Genomic DNA, 20,423 nt, shown 5'->3' with positions numbered 1-20,423 from the left:
AATGATACACAAACACACAACACACCCCATTAGTAAGAAAACAGCCCATTGTTTTTGTGTGAATGTGAAAGACACACGCACACGATTCAGCTGATATTTTAATCTTGCACTGACGCTAGTTATTCCTGCCCTGGCAGAGACTTTAATGCTGATCCACATGACATCAAGCAATTTGTAGTCAAGCACAGGATTAAGTTTGTTACCAAAATATTGTGAAGGGAAAAGCAGTGGGAAAGCTGCAAAAGACAAATGTTCTTTGTCTTCTTTTAGTTTAGTCTTCATTTCTCGCTCGCCCTCAGTCTCTCCCTCCGTCACATGTCCTCCACTACACAAGTTATGCAAAGTGAGGCAGAGCTCATTGCAAACAAACAACACAAGCAGATGCTTTGTCAAGCCCTGGCTGGTGCTACCCCGACGCAGGCTTCCACTGTGAAACTCTGCCTTGTAATACACAAACAGATTGTTTACAGTACCACTGCAAATTTGCAGCAATCACACTGTTTTATTTTAAGCCTTAAATCGGAACATCTATGAGTCATGTTTAATCTTTCCTAGAGCTACATTAAAAGCAAGATACTGCCCCGTCTGTCTGTTCAAATCTGACCAACTGCATTTCCCCAAATGTCAAAGTATTACGTATGTGTCTAATTTACTAACCTAAAAATCCCCAGGATTACACTCATGCAGCAGCTTTACTGTGACTAATGGCCACAACTGGAGATGTAAAGCCATATATAGAAGTCTGTGAAGCAGAGTCTGATCCTGAATGAGAAGGGGAACAGCTTGCTGTTGCACAATTCAAAGACAATTTAGGAACATAGCAGGATGTTTCAAAATATCAGGCAGTTTCTAAGTAATGAAGTAAAATATGTTTTGGGGTTATTTTGTTAAGATGTCACTAGATTACGTGTAGCCTTAAATTAGTTAATTTAATGAGGAAATGAAACTCTTGAGATTAAGAATTTCTTTTGTGAGAGTTCTGGGTCATGTCAGGAAACATGAGCCGACCGCATTTTCAATGGGAAAAAAACAAAACAAAAAAACCCCCAAACCCAAGCATGCACAGGGGCAACATGCAACACAGAAGGACTCCACCTGTGGGTTTTTTTTTGTTTTTTAATCTTTGGTCCACCCTTTTTCTATCCGACACAAATGCAGTAAGTAACAGCACAGATAGCTGAATAGTTTTAGGGATCAGTCAAGTTTGACTGTTTTCAAATATAACTTACTAAATGTGCTCCCTTTACATGCCTTGGCTCTAAGTTCATGTAGTGGGAGGACAACAGAAGAACTCATGGTCAAATCCTGTTTAAAAACAACATCTGGGTTAATATTATTGTAATCGACAAACGAGTCAACATAAAACAATCAGAGCTCTCTGCAAACATTGTTTTCTGTAAACCAGCTTTATTGTTTAAGGAATGCAGGACTGACCACACCGTCTCTCTGGGAACACTAGAGCTAAAAGCTACTGTCCGATGGAGCTGACGTAAGCCGAGAACTTCAAATAAACACCATTATAACTCACTTCCTGGAATAAAGTCCTCACTGATCAAATAATCTCAACTAAATGCACAATCAAGGCAGGTTACTTAAGCTTCATTCACAAAGTAGGAGCAGTGACTGACAGCTAGCCATCCTGGCTGCAGACAGTATAGAGCAGCTGCTCCTCCCCGGAGCCCATGGGGTGGAGGATGCATTTCCTGTGCTGGCCTCTCTGAAGGGCAGTGGTGGGAACAATAATCGATAGGAGCTGTAATTCAATCCCTGACCTCCCCAGCGATGCCTGGGCTGCAGAGGACACATCATTTAGATCCATCACAGCATTCTGAGTATGCAGCACAATTCTGCAACCTGCACATCTACTTACTTCCGCATGCTCCGTTGACTCAGACCCAGCTATTTCATTGCACTTCTGTATTAAACACCACACATTTAGACAAAGGTTTTACACAAAGCTAAATAGGCTGGATTTTTTTCCCTTTAGTAGTATATTGCAGTTTAGCTGAATGACAGTGGATCTAACCTTCATATATAATGTGTTGCATAAACCATAAACGGTCAAATTCTATGAGACAATCTATTGATTCTGCTCAAGCTGAAAATGAGCAAACTCATTCTTTTGATTCGCCTAGCAAATTAAGACAGTCTAATTGGAAAAAAAAAAAGAGTATTTCTTAGGTCAGAAGCAAAAGCCCCCGTGGAATGATGAGCAGAACATGAGGAAAATCTGAATAAAAACACCTCTTAACTCGGGTTTTAAAAGGTCAGTTTATTACTCATAGAACCAAATGTCTTCAAGTTTATTCACTATGGAACAGCTGGCTGGAGAATGAGTATGAACAATGATTCACAGCATTCGTCGATATGACACCATATTCCCACTAAATGCAGGCTGCACTGCGCACCATTATGGAGTTTGTTTCACTATAGTTGGCCGACGACTACTTAAGAAATACCATGAATAAGTTCATCCATCCTGTCTGGATACACACCCTGTGGAGTGTTTAGACAGAAATTTCACAAGGATCTTTTATTACAGAAGCACAACCCATCACTGCACCATTTTGTCACATGCTCCAAACACTCCCTAATCACAAACCCGCTGCACCCATTAACCAAATACAGTCCTAATCAAACGTATCCTGAAAACTGAACTGTGCATCAAGCAGTTGAATATTGTCTAAGCCTGCAAAAGATGACAAACGACAAAATGAAAAGAACAGCACCGCCTTAAAAGCCACAGACTATGCAGGTTCTTCAACAAGGGAAGTGTCACTCCACACGGAGTTAAAACTCATTAAAGCTCCTCTGACCTCATCTTAATGTAGCAATCACGCTACGTCTTGTAATGCATAACTCACCATTGTGACCCCTGCCATCACCAGCATGGTTCAAAAAGGAGACTTTTTTAATATGATGGATCTTTCCTAATAGGGAAGAAAGAAGGAAATGTTTGAAAACAATTTGCCCAGTCAACAGAAACTGTCTTTCAAAATGAACATCAGCCTATAGCCTGCAGTCTGAGCCAAGCACATGAACACAGACGCAACAAGAGTTTCATGAGCCAAGCTAGCAAAACTTTAGATTATCTTCACACTTCACCAAACCAAAATGAAGAATATCACTTTGTTATTGTGGGTTAGTTTAACCGGTTGAATAATGTTATTCATAAAAGACTAAGAGGCCAAGTGAGTGCAGCAGAAGGGAAGGCTGAGTCATATTTTAGCCATGAGCAAATAGGGAGCAAGCATGCTCTGACAGGTAGCAGTGGAGGGGAAAAAAAGAAAATACCCTGAGAAGTTTACCAGTGTAAACTGGCTGACCTACATGAAAAATGATATGTACGTAAACCTTTAACTACTGTCACGGGCACAATATATCCCCTACTACAGAGGTATGACACTGGCTTTGGATGTGTCCAGGCGGTGAACGATTATTGAGTTGATGTGGCAAAAGATTTGTATTTGCTTCAGAGCAGACATGGTAGCAGCTGGTATACACCACCTTTTGTATCCTTTGAACTTAATGCTCCATAGAGCTCCACGCTGTCTCACGCTGTCTGGAATGACTTCAAGGTGCACAATGCGATGGATGTTTTACAATGTCAAACTTCCTGACTGGAAGCGACTGGAGATGTTGACCTTGAATAAGAGCTGGCCAAAAATTTAATCAAAGACCTTTGACTTTTATGGATCTGTCCTCAGAGATTTTTGATCACACCTTGCCTACAGCTTACCTGCCAAGTAAAAGAACTCAGCACTGTTAAACAGACATAACCTGCATCGCAGCTTTCCTTTTATGTTGTCTGAAAATGCTTAAGATCACCAAAGCTCCAGCCAGAAACAACAAGTATGCTTTTTATCATCCAGTAAGATGTCCGATTGCTAGATCAAATGGTGACAAGACACCCAGAAAAGTCATGATAGTGGGCTTTCTATGGAAAGGCATGTTCACAGATAAAAGAGACTAAATAAATAAAACACTCTTTTTCAACAATCCACCATTGTGTATATAAGTAGCAGTATCTTAAAAAAGGAAAGAAAAATCAAGGAAGAAAGTAAGAAGTATTTGACACATATTTCGTGATGCTGAACTAAACCACCTGGGTAGGACAGAAATCCACAATCCACAAACACTAAAAGGGGTTACAAAAAAAGGTTCTATTGACAGTAAACACATCAAGCGGACAGAGTAACCTTTAACACTTTTCTTTGCAAACGCTGTTATCATTTTGACTGGCTCGGTCACAAAAGACAAATAATTTTGTTGCTGTGTTTTAAACTTTTGACAACTAGGTTAATGGCAGCAGTGAATGTGAATAATGCATTAAGAATGCTGACCATGAAAACATGAAAACCAAAATAATGTTTTAAATTGGGCTTGGAAATTTACACTGTATGCAGTTCTTAAATATAGTCTGTGTGGGCACATCACAGCAAGCATTGCCTTTGTAAGCTAAAAATGGTTTGGTAATATTTGTGAATTGTTTAAATAGCAGTCTGACAGACTACAGTCCAGCCTAAACTTGGCTTTCTTATGCTACTGCTATGTGCTGTCGCATTACACAGTTAAGAGGGCTCCACCTACACTACCTCAGTTCTGTGTAGCTGCTTCTGTTTAATACTGATGTGAGATCACATTTTGACAATGGATTTGGCCAACTAGGCGAAAAACCCGTAATACACGCAATGACATCACTGCACCAATTCCAAATTCAGTATGAATTTTCTGACTTTACTTTCAGTGGTTTTCTGGCTCACAGTGAGTGGGTAACTAGCCATCAGGAAGACAGTCTTGCACATAGTAAATTAAAACTACTACTACTAATACTTTACTGGTATTCCAAACAAATTTTAAAGAAAAATAATTTTATGAAAATGATTTTCCTTTGACTAAAAGATTGGATGGGTGCCAAAGATTTTCCACTCTGTTAACAGTAAGTGAACTGACTGCTACGAATCATAAAATATTAGAAATCCTGTGTAGATAAACTTACTCAATACATACTATACGGTATAACACATCCAGGACAGGCATCTAAAGCAATTAAATCTCTGTTTTCCACACAATTAATTGGATTTGGATTTATTTATTTATTGCACAATTTGAGAAAAATGTATCTTACCACTGTTTGCACTTTAAACATTTAATAGCCTATGCCCAATAAACAAAGAAGAATATGAATAAGGAATAAAGCTTGTATCGCAATGTCAAATTTTTGCATACCTACAGTGTTATTTTGTGTATTGTATATGTTCAGATTGAAATCACAATGGAAATACAATTCATTTGTCAGCACACATGCCCCTATGCCACACTCTCAATTGAGCATGGATTGAGAGTGGTGACCACAGCATTTTACTGCCCTCCACAGTGAACAGAAAACACAGATAACCCAGTCGTATTTTTTCATACATGGTGTATGTAAGCATGTGTGCATAAAGCAGGAGGGTATTAAGCCAGTGTTTGGAAATATGTTAACAGAGATTAACCAAAATTGTAATCTATAGGAAGCACATAAAAAAAAGCTATATATATATATGAATTGTGTATTTGGGACATTTGTACCTTTAAGGCGGGTATGGTTACTGCGAGTATGTCTGGAGAAGCCTATCCCAGGATCTTGCTTTGTAACCGGATCTACCAGATCTTCTTCAATGGTCTGTCCCATGGTTAGCAGGCCCAGTCTTTTCACCCGGAGAAGCCGTGGGCCTGGCTCCCTGGGTTCAGTTCCCCCATGTTCAGCAGATCCCTCACCTGAGATCACAGCTGGAACCAGGCTCTTTAGAAAATCCATGGTCGATGAGACTTTAGGTCTTTTACTCTGGTGCATAGTCCAGTAGCCTGTGCCATGCCATTCTGACACAAATTACCTGCCTGTTTCACGTGCCCCATTTACAGAGGAGTAGGTAGTCTTTATAGCGAGCTGCAACCTACATGTAGCCGTCAGACGTGCACTCACTGTAAAGTTCTTAAGCTGTGGGCCCTTACAGAGCAACACAGAAACTCTCTGTCAGGCTCTCTAAAGCTATATAGAGAGCTCCAACTGTAGCTAGTTAACCTGACAGAGTGAGAAACTTTCTACACTGCACATTACCTGTCTGTTGACAGTGTAAAGAGAAAGCAAAAAGACATGGATCTTTTCATAGGCTGTGATGTAATTGCAAGTAGGCAGGGCTATATTTGAGTGCCAGGCACTATCTGGGGTGGGACTAGAACATGTTCCACAGGAGATAACACAAGCTTGGGCCTCTAGCCAATCACAACAGCGACGACACCAGCCACACCCTGCTGGCCTGTGTTACTCACAGGAGAAACACCACAAGAGAAGGAAGAAGATTGACAGGGACTAAAACAAGTAAGGAAGCGCCATAGAGCAGGCTTCACTCGCCCGCCTGCCTGCATTTACTGATAGCGCTTATCGAAGTCGAAATAGTGTCACTTTTTAGTATTCATGCACAAGCACAAATGCTCATTTGCTTTCTTGCTAACTTGCTTAAACAACAAGAGCACCCCTCCCCTTGCTTTCACTTCTGTTCAACTGTGCTGGTGTCTGAAACAGGGTGATGACAGACTGCTGTGCTCTGCTTGGCTGCACAGTTTGTACCTGCAGTGAACTCAAACCCTTCCAAATATCCCTTGCTGCAGAGTAAGGCTGTCTTATGCTGTGCTGACTCTCAAAAGCTCACTGCCTAAAGAAATCATCAATTTACAAATGCAGTGAGTGCTCTACAGCAACAGAGAGCTGGAAGCATTCACAAATTTCAGTGATGGCCACAGCACTAATGTGCAAAAAAAGATTAAAACGCTTAAGATGAACATTATATGCTGTTTCATCAATCAGTAAGCAGCATGATAAAGGGACTGTTCTAATGAAGACTCCAATAAGCACTTTAATATTAATAATGAAATAAGCAACTCTAATATAAAGAGGTTTATGGCACTAAAGTACTCAACAGGATTTAAAACCTTGCTTTACATCTTTAAAAGCTTATTCATCCATATTCCTAACAACTTATCCAATTCAGGGTCGTTGGGGGCTGGAGCCTATCAACTGCTGTCAGGACGAGAAGCAGGGTACACCTGCAGCATTGCTGGTGCATCACAGGGTTAACACAGAGAGACGGACAACCATCCACACTCACTTTCACACCTAACATACAGGTAGGCACAGGGAGAACATGCAAAATCTCCCCGTTTTCTGGGCCTGACACTCACACTTGGATCAGTTTCGGGGTTCTCATCTTCCTCCTGATGTAAAACTTAAGTCCATTATTTTCCAGCGAGTCAAACGAGGTTTGCTAGAGCCCTGTACAATACAGAAGAGGGAGCTACTCCAAGCTGACATCAAAACCAAGTTTTTGCTATATTAGCTCACATTGATAGCATTATGCTGTTATGAAACACGAATGGCGAACCTACTCAAAAATTAACCGTGGCCTTTAAAGATTTTTTCTTTGTTCGACTAATGATTATAAGGAAACATGCACTCTGTGAGACCAGTAAGTGTGGTTAGGGAGTGTTTACACCCTCTACTGCAGTGTGCGAAAACGTCAACAGCAAGATGATGTAATTGTTGTAGTGTATAAACTCTGTCAAAAGGCAGAGACAGGAAGTAAAAGCTAAAGACATCATCCTCTTCCTGTTTCTCTCCTCTGTGCTTTCTGTAAATATAACTGAAAAAGCAATACATGTAGGTATGCATGTACGTAAATATGCTTGAATGTGTTCTTGCATTGGCTGCATATGGTATAAAAAAACAAAACCCTGATATACAAATAAGGTAGCTGGCTCTATATAGTAGGAATGTAAATATTGTAGTGGCAGGAAACGCCAGACACACTAAAGGGTCTAAGACGGCCCATCAATATGGCCCTATGTATTTATATTAAATAAAAGGGGAATTTTTTACATCTTATTATGCAACAGTTTCTCTGGTTTGGCCAACTTGAGATCACACTCTGGTGTTTTTAGCACTTGATCTAAAATTAGTAGATACCCCAAGCTTTAGAAGTTTACAACATGACTACTTGACAAGCAAGCAGAACACTTGTTAAAGTGGGACTGTAGCTAATTAACACTTATGCCCGAAACTACACTACCAAAACATCAATTAATTAATTTTTTTTTAATCACTCAATTTTTCCACTGGCATCAACATTTTCATATATAAAAAGTCATAAAATTGAATTCATTTACTGTTAAATCTATCAAAGTGTAAACCTTCACAATCCAGAAAAAACAACTGACACAAAAATGTTTTGTCCTCACTTAAAAGAACACCGGGAATTGAAATGTTAGTTCAGAAACTTCAAACCATTTTGCTTCCATTGCATATAAAGTGCAGCAGGCCTTTTAAGTTGCCATTTCCACTAGAGACCACAGATGTCTGCTAAGGCACAGGAACTAATTTGTAGTTCTAGTTTACATAGTCCTTTGAGTCTTTAGGAATTATATAAGAGTGAGGTAGCTAAATATGTCAAAGTGTGCCCATCTGACCTCTCATCTTACTTGCCAAACTGATTGCCTTAGTTATGGCATGCTGCAATTCATTAGGCTGGTAAAAGTTTCCAAAAGGAATAATTTAAAATCTAGATACAAAACTTGACAAATTATTAAAAAATATAATCCCAAATGTAAGCACAAGAGAAAAAGACTGTTTTAAGTTGCAAAGATTGATGTTGTTTCAGGACTACTGCCAGGCAAAGATGCAGAAAGGAGTTAGTCAGAGAAAGGGAGAAATGGATATGGCAAAGATAGCCATCATTAGGCCAGGGCACCACAATGGTCAGTGGAGGCAGCTGTGGTTAGCTGGGGCCAGGTCTGTGGTGCTGGTAAGTTAGAACAATACCCCTGCACAGGAGGCCCAGATCCCAATCAGCCCAGGAATGTGGAAGAGGAAACTCCGAGAACAATGTACAGCGTTCCTAGGCCATTCTGGGTCCCACCCATTTGTGCCTTGGTCTGCTTTCAAGCAGAAGAAAACAGGAAAACTACTGGGCCAGGGACCAGAAACCAGGGTCTGTTCTGCAGTCAGCTGAGGGGGCTGTCAGCATTAAACCTACCAGAGTCACTGTGATTGCTTTGTGCATGCATGAGTCTACTGCCCCACCTCTGGATGTGAGTAAACAGCTAGCATTCCATGTCAAGTAAGGTGAATATGAAAACAATGTTACACTGCCCCCTAATGGTACAAACAGCCACATCATCAAGCTATAACTCTGCCTTCTTATGCAAGACTCTCAAGTGTAACCTGAAATGATTCAGCCATAAAAATTGTGTTTTTGGACAAGTGTCTAACATATTGCTTGGGTGCAACTTCATCTTAATTTTTGCTTACTAACGGCTTGCTCTCCCAAGTTAGTCCCTATAAACTCTGGCTATTCAGATGATAACTCTAAATCTCTCAATTAGGAAACCAATACAGTTAATACGTTTGAAAATAAATATCAGTATTTCTTTTTGTATGCAATTTCTTATGGCCCTATTTGTTTTTATATTTACATAACTGAATCAAATTTAATGTATGCCATGGATCTATTTTTAATTTCCTGTATACAAGTTAAATTTTAAGGCTGTGTTTTCCATTGGTAAACACAAACGAAGTGCTGAACATTCGAACATTCGTACAGCGAGAGATCAAGCTGGTTCAGCCCAGTGCTGAATGGCTGTTGAAAGGCAACCCACAGAGAGCCTGGTTGTCACTGCTGAAGAATGTGAGAATGTGACCTAACCAGACCCAGTGTCAAAATTAACCTCCTTTCTTTCTTTTCTTGTGTCCAGACCAAGTGTGAGATGACACATCTCTCCCGGAGACCAAAACAATATGCACAACCACATATTTAAGCAGTCATGTGACACATGCCGGCATAACCCAACTTCACGACATTCACAGCTCACTGCTGAAAGAATAATTTCAACACTTGATTAAAACTTTTTTCGCCCCTTAAATATTAACACCCTAGCTGCTACTGAGAGTCATTTTGAGACCTAAGTGGCAGAATTTGCCAACTCTGCCTCACACAAACTGTGGAACAGTGTTACCGAATCAGCCGTAACACTGACACTCAACATATTTTGAACCATTCAAACAAAAAAACAGAACAGTAGGTGGGCTTCAGTCTAACTGGAGATTTTTTTAAGCCTTTTTTTAGTTGAATCCATTTTTTATTATGTTTGGCAATGTCAAACATAACAATTACTTTATCGAATACTTTATCAATTACTGTCTTATGATGTTTGCTTTCTAAACATGCACTTCACATTTAGGCTTGATACACAACAGCTATGTCTGATTTAAAAATGCCCTGAAAAATACCTGATACAGCTTCCACTAGAATAAAATCAACTTTAGACAGCTAAGGAGGTCATTGATTCGATGTTAATACTCAGTTGTGACATGCAAGTGTGTGAACTCAAAGTTACATTCTGTGGGTCAGCTCATTTTTGATTTACGCAGTAGTGTTTCTAGTTTGGTCATTTATTTCTTCATTTTTTCTTTAAAGCTTAAAAGAGGAAACTCTTGCAGCGCTGTGATGGTAATATGAGTCAAAGCAGTCTTACACATTTGCAATTGTAAAATGACACATCTATATGACAGAATTACTTGAAACTGTTAGTCTAACTGTAAAGCCTGTGTGAGAGCGGATTTAAATAAAGTTTCACCTTAGGACAGAGGTTCCCAAAGTGTGGGGCCCACCCCCTGGGAGGGGGGGGAGGGGGGGTATGGGAGAAAAAATAAAAAATAAAAGAATGCTTGGACACTGGGGCTTCCACACAAACGCAAAGCAGGTGATGAAGCATCGCCAAGTATGTTTTCGAACCAACTTCATTCTAAGCCAATGACTAGAAAATATGGTGAAGCATATCTTGCCTTTGGCTTCACCTGCACAGGAGCCAAGGTAGGAGATTACAAGATTTTTGTTGTAAAACAAAGAGGAGCCTAGCAAAAAAAAGTTTGGGAAACACTGCCTTAGGACTACAGTACAGACAAACACAGATGAAGTTAACCAAGTCAAACAAGAAAAGAAAATGGTAGCCAGAAAATACTAAATACTCTATTTTACTACTTTTAGAACTTTGCAAAACAAACACAGCAATTAATCCAACACCCTCCTCATTCCCACAGTATTTAGCTTGCATTTTCTCTGAAACCTAAACCCCAGTACACAGTGGAACACAACCCCCTTAACCTTTGCATACTACCTTAAGGCCATAGAGCAGGGGCTGGAACAGGAAAGTGACAGGAGGGCCCACAAATTTGCTGCACAGGAATCTGAAATGGAGTGCACAGAAATCATCCCTTTAACAACTACAAAGCAGAAAATTGATATGAAAACAGCATAAACAACCAGAGGAATAGAGAAAATACACTCTTTAATCTTAAAGTCAATCTACTGTGCTCATTTCATGCGTCATATTTTAATTTCTAGCCTAATCACTTTGAATGATTCCCAGTTACAAATAGTCCTTATTTATGTCATGCTGGGGCTTTGTGCAGTCCCATATCTTTAAAAAAAAAAAAAAAGTAATTTCAGCTCCTCCCGCTTCAAGCCCCTCTTCCTTTAAGTAAGCTTTCTTCTGGTTGGCTGCCTCTCACAAACCAAAGGTTTGAACAACACATGATTGAGCTACTTTGTCTGGGATGACAGTATTAGACATGTTAGCTCACAAGGGTATTAGAATGCCAAGACAGAAATTGACAGAAATCATTGTAAACTCTTGGCATTTCTGATCATCTGCTGAAAAGACGACTACCACAACTGAGTAAGTGAAACCTTTGTCAACAAAACTGTCTAATTTTTTTTTACAGTGCTGCTGATTTTTCTTTAGCTGCGGCTAAAAACCTCTTCAGACAGATTCCAAAGATTCCTCAATGCAGGAAAAAGCCTGGCTGCTAGCTCGCAGAAAAACCTTGTGCACATGCTGACCTCCCTGTTTAAAACTCTAGCCATGTTTAATATGCGCACTAACATATCAACAGTATATTAAGGAAAGAACATTCATTATGGCTTTACATTAACATTGGTATAGATGCACTTACTTTTGAGAGTTGGGAAAACATTCACACATGTGTAACTTCACTAGTACAATCTTAAAGCTTTCAATAATAGTGTCAGTATTTTTTAAAGATATGGTATAAAAATGTCTAAAACAGGCATTTTCTCACACCCCTCCACCCCCGATTCTGAGGCGCCAATCAGCAGGAAGGATATGAGCCATAATCATATTGTTGCGGTGATGCACAGAAGAACTTCATGGCCATTTTAGATATGTGCTGACAGACATCTACTCATTTTAGGCCATGAAAATAGGTAGGTATGTTTTGTTTTGTTTTTTTAAATAGTACATCTCTGTACACTGAAATTAAAATTATGAATCTCTTCACATTCACTCAGAGAAAAGCCTTAGAATATCCACCCAGAATCATTCAAGGTAGTCTACCGAGTCGTGAGATTTACTTCTAGCAGGACTTTGGCTGCACGTCTCCATCAATTCAGAAAATTCTCTCCACTCCACATGAACTGATTCCCTGGATACTTGGATAATGATATGTTTTGCTTTTTCTTGAGAACATCAAGATTATGCCTCCAAATTCTTTTTACTTCAATTTGATATGCACTTGTGAAGTGATGACATGAAATATTCAGTTTGGCCAAATTCTGAAACGTAAATAATCCTTCCAAAAATTCCTGGCCCCAGTTAATCCCTTTCAAACTTGGCCAGACCTCACTTTTCACTAAACGTTCACGTAAGTGACAAACCGAATCAATCACACAGAAGTAATTACATGTCTGAAATTCGATTATACAATTTTTTAAATCACTTTCTCCAACACATCCTGTATAATCATAATGCGTTAAAGACAGAGTGCTGCTGAACTGTCCAGTCACAGTTTCAAAGTGATGGGTCAGCCTACTGTTGGCTTCAGCCTGATTTGCTCTGTGTTGGGACAGGATTAAAACCTCCTCCTGAGCAGAGAAATAATCTGAAGATTACCCACTACATCCAAGAGGCAGTTACATAAGCATTCAAAGCCTCCAAAACTGTACTTTCCTTCTATCACTGTAGCAGCAGAAAGAGGCTCCTTTTATAGTCAAGTAATCTCATATCCAGTCACACATTCATTGTTACTGTCTGGCTCAGAGGAGACAGCAGCAGTCATTTTAAAGTAAAAATAAAACGAAGGTTTGGTAAATATAATCCAATCTAATAGAAACGAATACTGAAAGTAAGTACTGAGACTAGGAACTTCAAACTATTATCAAACCGTAGTTCAACAAAGGAAGGAAGAACAAACCACTTAGTCACACAGCACCCAGACAGAGAAGCCGAGTTGTGAGAACTTCCACTCTTAACATTGCGGACGAATGGTGAGAACAAGTCAGCGGACATAGCAAGTCAAAGCAAAACAAAACCAATGACAGCCATAAAGTCACGTCACGGCGACATACCGTTACCAACCTTTTCCCACCCACCACAAACACAGCTTGAAAATTTCAACAAAAAAAAAAAAAAAGTCAGGCAACATCACTCACTTCTCACACTGAAAGACCTGTGAATAATATATCTGACTTCCTGTTCCATCTCAGCGACTCCAAAACACACAAAAAAAAAAACAACATGTGACCGCAGAAGTAGAGTAAGCCAAACGCAGAGCACCTCAAAAACGCTGCAGCAGAAATCAACCCGAGTAACAAAATCTCCTGCTCTGTGTTTAAGCACTTGAATCTAAGTATTTTCTCTGGCCGTGCTTAAACATATCTCAGTAATTCTTCTAACAAGCAGGTGCTTTACCAAGTCCGAGTATATTTAAGCATTTAAACATTGCACGTTTTGACGTTGCTGCAACTTGTGCAAAGAGCTAAAGGTCAGCAGTAGCCAACTGATCTGATCAATGGTTAACCTGGCTTCATATATTAAAACCATCCTGCTCTTTCTGGTATGGGAAGGATGCTGCAAATAGGAGGCTGATACAGGAAATAGGAGATAACCCTGACAAAGACAAGACTGTCCTGTCACATGTCCACTACCCACAGGCTGGAAAACTAAAGCAGAGTTTTCTTACACAATCAGCATTATAATTTAGAAAACAAACTAAGAAAGTATAATTCAATGCTTTTTTTAAGATAAGTATTAAAAAGGTTTGTAGTTTAAAACTGTTTACAGTCAGAAAGAGGCAGTGTCTACAGCAAAATAGACAAAAGAGGAAAGCCTATATCAAGCCCTGTCCAACAGTAAATGACAGGCCTGGCCTGTTGTAATCACTACCTCTTAAACAAAAATTTACTGGTTTCTTCCAAATGGAGAGAGAAGTGTGCAAACACACACCTTTTTTGAAAGATTCAGCAGATATTCCTCTTATCTTAATCTCGCTCTGGATTACATTCATAGGCAGAAAATATGAGGCATTAAAGTAGAGTCAACTGATCTAAACACAGAGGAAATGCTAAGAACTTAGCTGAGGCCGACTTGAGGGCAAAGACAGGGTGGTTTCTTTGGCGAAGGCAGACCCAAACATCAATTATGCTCCAAACCCTCTTTCCCAAAGCCAAGGATAATCTTGCTCAGCAGGGCTCAATTATAGGTTATTTCTAGCTAGACTCAGTCCACATTGTGCACTACATTATGCCAAGTCTTCCAACACAATCAATAAAATGTATCCCTAACTCAGAGTATGTAATACTATGCATTTATCATAAAGCACAATGAAAAAGAAGAGGCTTTTGGAAGTTAACTTTATGAAAGTGCGACAAATGGTGACAGACTGCTAGTTTCAAAACAGTTACACAACTACTAGTAGCTATAAATGAAAACAAACAAACAACTTACTGTAACAAATCCTCCCAGTGTCTTCTAATGTTCCTTACCCATTATCACCAACATTAAAACTACCTATCTGTCAACTTTTTTTTTTCGTTACAGACTCATGAATATTCTTATCTTCACAGTTTCACAGGAAGCCTTCGTTGTGGTGTGTGACTTTCCCACCAAAAGAATGAAAGAAAACAGCGGTGCTGTTCAATGTTAAGCACTCTGGAAATCTAATTTGCATTGGAGTTAATGCTCAATGCATTAGAATGTGACCAAAGACAGGTCCTAGTAGTAGGGTTGTGCAATTCCAATTGTCATTGTACCTTTCAGCACATCTCTTTCCTTTACTTCACACTGCTTTCTTTAGTTTTTCAGTTGATTTATGATTAGAGTTTAAGGATAATTAATTACAAAGTGAACTTTTGTCTTTTTTCAGTTTAATACATCAATTTTAACTCCATTTTTAAATAATTTCAAATAATTTCAATGTTCATAAGAGTGACCCGAACAACTGATAATGATTATTTGTTTTTGCCATAACAGAACAGGCCTAGATCTCAGCAAACACACACACTAGGGGAAATGGTTAACTGAACAGCAAGGAGTTAAACCAAATTTGTGTCTGTTCCTTAGAATCTTCTTTCCTCACTTGTCCAGTTAATGATTTAGCTTTGTGCAAATACAAACACAGACACCTGGATCAAACCTATGTTTAGATAAGATGTCTACCCGTCATTACTGCACCAAATAAATGACACGTGGTATATTATATGCTATGCACACATCACATGAACTTTGGAGTCGTGTCCGAAATTGATATTGAAGGTGATAATATAAAACCAACCGACTACTAGGTCAAAGGATATCAAAGCTTGTGCTTAAGGAAATAACCTAGCTAAGCAAGATGTTTGTGCAATTCAAAACCCATATCCAGGTGCCAACATGACAGCCATGAGAGATGGGTATAGATAATAAGCCAAGAAAAAAAAAAAGCTTCAAGTATTAAAATAAGCTGAAACAGAACACCCAAATATGGTAGCACCTGACCACTACTGCACAGCAAATACACAGCAAACAAACCCAAAAACTATGAATGACTTCGGTCAATAAGACACATCAAATGTTTTATGCTGCATAAGATTTTTATACACTCCGCTAAAATGTTTATTTAACAGTTAATCCTTGCAGGGGGCAGCTTACTGAGAGCCCACTGTGGGGGCATTTCACAGAGCTTGGGTTTTCATCCACATACTCTTTAATGCCATTAACGTCTTTCCAGATTAAAGCAAACATACTAATTCACTGGAATTATGTCCCAGATAATCACAGAGAGATGGTGATCTGCAATCTAGGGGGATTCCCCCTAGTTGGTACACATCTGTACTGCCATCAGAGGCTTATCCTGGTAGATTTTGGGGCAGGGGCAGAAGAGCTGTAAGTCAGTTGCAAAGACCCACAGTCTAGCAGGCCAGTGTCAGTACATCACTACAAAGGCTTGTGTTTACAACATTTAAAGGAAGTGATGTGTGACTTTATAACAAGTTCACCTTAGCTGCAGTGCAGTACTTAACAGCATTATACTGCAGTAGAAGCAAAGACATTAGATAACACCATTTTTGGTATCATTTCTAAACTTGAACTCACAAAACTCTTAATAAAGATTAAACAAATTCAGGAGAATTTAGACAGGGGTATTTTATGCCTTTTCTGACACACAGCAGAAGGTAGTCTATTTTAGATGCATTCTGTGGAAATACTGTATGTGGGTTAGGTGAAGGTGCCTGAACAGAGTACGTAGGAGTGAATATGATGACCACTCACTGGAGGTAAATGCATCAGACAATCCGCTTGTTAAGTGTGATGTCTTTATGCTCCTTGAGTTCCCATTGAGAGTTAAAAATAATCTAGTGCAGCTGTCAGGGCATCTATGAAAAATGGCATTTAGTGGAATCAGAAGTTAGTAGCAAATTGTCTAAGTAGTCGACATCGATTGCTGAAAGACCATAATCTGACTTATGTAAAAAAAACTTTTGGATGGTCCCTTATTCACAAGGGGTCATCAAAGCAGGTTGGTTTGCTAAATGTGATTTGACAGATTTTTACAGCTGATGCTCTTCTTGATGCTACACCCCCCCCTCCCCCCCAAAGGGATTTGTGCTTTCCCCTTAGCTGTGAATCAGGGATCCGCTTGTGAGGCAAATCACTACACTATGGAGCCAACATATTCTAATTTAGTGCTTAGAAAAACTTGCATAGGTAGAGAATGAAATGTTTTGGTGGTGCTTCTCTCAAGCAAAGACCTCACTTGAAGTGGCATCACTTAACAAGCAGACTAGCGCAACCTGACATCTCACACACTTTGCAACAGGAAGATGGCAATTTAAAGCCAAGATAAAGTCCAATCTAGCTAGGCTGGACATTTATTTTTTTAATCAGGTGATGTCTAGAAAAGATTACTTGGCTAGCAGTGCATGTGTAAAACCAGCAATGCATTGCGTCTGGAAAGTTTTTACAGTCAAAATCTGATCTTTTTTTAAATGTTTCACAGGCAACTAAATGTTTAAATAAGAGTAAATAGACATTATTCACTCTTACTCAACTGCTTTTAGTGTAAACAAGACAAAAGACCATCCAGTAGTGGTCAGTTTCTACTACTACTGCCACTCCAGTACTTTCATATACTTCTCCCAAAGCTATTCTTGTATTTTCTTGGTAATACACTTTGTTGGTATATAAACCTTTAATTCAGCCTCTCAGCACTCTGGAAAAAGGTTTTTACTCAGGATCTCTTAATTTTTCTGTATTCATCTTTCCTTCAGTCCTGATGGTGTACCATTGCTGTCACAGAATTCACCACAACATGATGTGGCCACCACCGTGTTCAACTGTGTAGAAAGTAATGTGGTGTTTGTGTCCAAATAGTTCAATCTATGTTTTGCTTTTTTCTGTCTGAGAGACCTTAAGGTGTCTTTTGGCAAACTCTCAGTGTACTGACGGTTGTCCTTGATAGTCACCATAGGGCTGTATTTTCAACCATGTTTCTCAAATGGGTCACAAAGTATACTGACAGCTGCCCAAGTATTTTTTATAGACAAATTTTCCGTTTCCCTCCCATATCTGACCAAGTCTTTTAATGCTGCAGAAACACCTTAGTATCCAAAAATTAAAACAAATCTTATTGTAGGAAGATCAAGGATCAGTGATAGAAGTATGATGCACCGGGATTCAACTATCACAACAAACAATGTGTCATCAACTCGACGTTTCAGTTGTTTATATATTTGCTCTTGTTATTGTGCAGCATATGTGCAGACTATGTGTAAAACATAACCGAATGCGGAAATTTTGAACATGGATTTGGCATGGATTTTTAGCATACATTCTATATATGCTGCATGTTTTGCAATCTGTGCAAATATGCATAACAATGTTCCTGTTCTTCAGATCACTGTCCTAATTTATTTGAGCAAAGGAGCAAACACAAACTGGCTTTTCTTCTTCTTCTTATATAGTTTGGCTATCTCCACCTCCAGCCAGACAGCAGACTGACCAAATTCCTTTCTGCCTGTATCCAAGTGTCACTGCTTGGGTCTCAACAGAAAAGGAACAAATGCTTCATTGTGGGTCTTGATGCACTCTGAACAGGGGAATGAAGTCCTCGCAGGGATGATAGATGCAAATCTCGAAGTTCTCTCATTGTTATGCCCATGCACATGAAGCACCATGCTTGAATATGATCATTTCCTTTAAGCCACTCATAGTCATAACGTAATAAAATAATGCATCTTTATTTTCCTGAATAATGTCCCAGATTTAAAAAGAAAATAGCGCATTAAACACTGTTGGTTAACTCTGTGCTCGTGTTTACTTTGATCACAGCGGGTAAGTATACCAAACAAGTTTCACAGCAATTTATTTCCCACGATATGAACGTGAAAAGCTATGCTAAAGATGATGCTAAAGATGTACATAAAAAAAGACTGATGTGGCTAACATACAGGAGAATAAGCTTCAATGTAGCCTTTAGTTAGCAACTAGCCTGCTGTTAATACTCCACTAAGGGTACTGCTAAGCAAAAGGCTAGCTAGCAACAGCAGCAGCCAGTTGTCAACTACAAGTTAACGTTCAACGTGTAAGCTAACGAGCTGGCAGCGATAAAAGTAATGACAACAGGAATCTGATCGATGCTAAACTTGCAAGGTAGACAGGCGATTAACTCGCCCCAGCACAGCAGCCAAACTCCCTCTTTTAGCATGCTACGGCAGCCGATTTTGGTACCACAGTTGGAGAGCTAACCTCAACGGCAAAGTTAATCGCGGAACTTGGCATAAGCCAACGTTAACTACATTCGATAGCAACCTCCCGTGCCCTCATTCACCTCACTATACGTTAAGCCGACGTTACTCACAACTTTTGTTTCTTCTCCTCTTAGTTGAGCTAGGTGGCTAGCTTGCAGACGATCTTTTCATTCGCCGAACAAGCTTCAACATCCTGGCCCTTCTCCATTGGAAGGATTTGCGTAGTGGTGTGATTTTTTTTCTCAGTCGGTTTCGGTGTTGGACGAGCCCCACAGCCAGAACAGACGGCAGCTTGTTTGCCCCGCCTTCTTTGTTCTGATTGGCTCTGATGGTGTACGCCTACACAGAACTCTACGTTCTACCGGACAAGGAAAGTGCCAATCTTGATAGAACGACCTGTTGATTGGATGACGTCTTCTGCGGGAGGTTCACACGAATCTACCTTTTTTACCCCTTTCTTTTTCAATCTTACGGGAGTACACCGGCCTTGCGCGGATAGGCGGGTAGTCGGAAGAGACGCAGTATGTCAGGTATTTGAGCATTGCTGACGGCAGTATCGAGTAATCACAAAAATATCAGTTAGAAAGCTTCCAAACGGATACAGGGATTAAGTATTATTTCATTCTGCGGACTAAACAAACATTATATATTATTATGTTAAAATGTGGAATCAACTGTATTGTCTCTTTTTTTTAAACGATCATTTGGATATATTTGTTGAGGCGTGTGGGCATGCCTGCAGTGTGTGTCGTGCCTCTTATGGAGCACTTTGTTCAAATTTGACTGGATTGTCAGTTACCGATAAAGCTGTTCTGGTATCATTTATTACTCATAAAAATATATAAATATAACGCGGAGGGGACTACTCTATCTCTGTAAATAAACCAATTAAACCAATATAAAGTACTTAATATAAGACTAACTGTGGTACTGCAAAAATTGGAGAAACCAAAGGCCAGCAGTTATGAGCTCCTTTCATAAACACTAACTGATATAAAATCATAAAACTGATTAAACTTCATATTTCAAAAATGACCAGCTGTCTTCATCAAAAGAGTCATGAAGTCCTTGTATTATTTGACACTTATAAAAATATAATTTAGGCAAAATTAAATATAAAACACGTTTCGTCATAAAAGGAGTATTTACTTCCTAAAAAAAAATCTTTTCATCCCAAATATGATGATTTATTGCCTTAATTGTAGGTTAGCTGAGCAGTGCTGCTAACTTTCCAAAACAGATTCAGGTTCAGACTCTGGCTAGGACCCTCCAAGACTTTTTCAAATACACTCTGGTGTTATCTTGGCA

At 39.4% G+C, this 20,423-nt stretch overlaps 1 protein-coding gene across 13 annotated transcripts in view; it reads right to left on the bottom strand.

Moving 5' to 3' along the window:
* Window positions 1-19,425, bottom strand: part of fryl (furry homolog, like) — a 75,005-nt gene extending 55,580 nt beyond the window's left edge. For 11 of the 13 annotated variants that reach the window (XM_005732313.1, XM_005732316.1, XM_005732314.1 and 8 more), the window contains exons 1-2: window positions 5,572-6,136; window positions 2,865-2,930 (exon numbers count right to left, since the gene is read on the bottom strand). In XM_005732313.1, the coding sequence (XP_005732370.1) occupies window positions 2,865-2,930; window positions 5,572-5,836 (331 nt within the window). In that variant the 5' untranslated portion in view covers window positions 5,837-6,136. Of the gene's footprint in view, window positions 1-2,864; window positions 2,931-5,571; window positions 6,137-11,208; window positions 11,279-19,225 lie in introns of those variants that run through there. The other 2 variants (XM_005732323.1, XM_005732321.1) reach the window with 2 other exon arrangements.
* Between the last annotated feature and the right edge of the window lie 998 nt (window positions 19,426-20,423).

This window comes from Pundamilia nyererei, unplaced genomic scaffold (assembly GCF_000239375.1).
Source record: "Pundamilia nyererei isolate P.nyererei 1_Seehausen unplaced genomic scaffold, PunNye1.0 scaffold00046, whole genome shotgun sequence".
In the NCBI taxonomy this organism is placed as follows: Eukaryota; Metazoa; Chordata; class Actinopteri; order Cichliformes; family Cichlidae; genus Pundamilia; species Pundamilia nyererei.
Note: the sequence above shows the minus strand (reverse complement) of the source record. Positions and strands in the feature narration are given on the sequence as shown.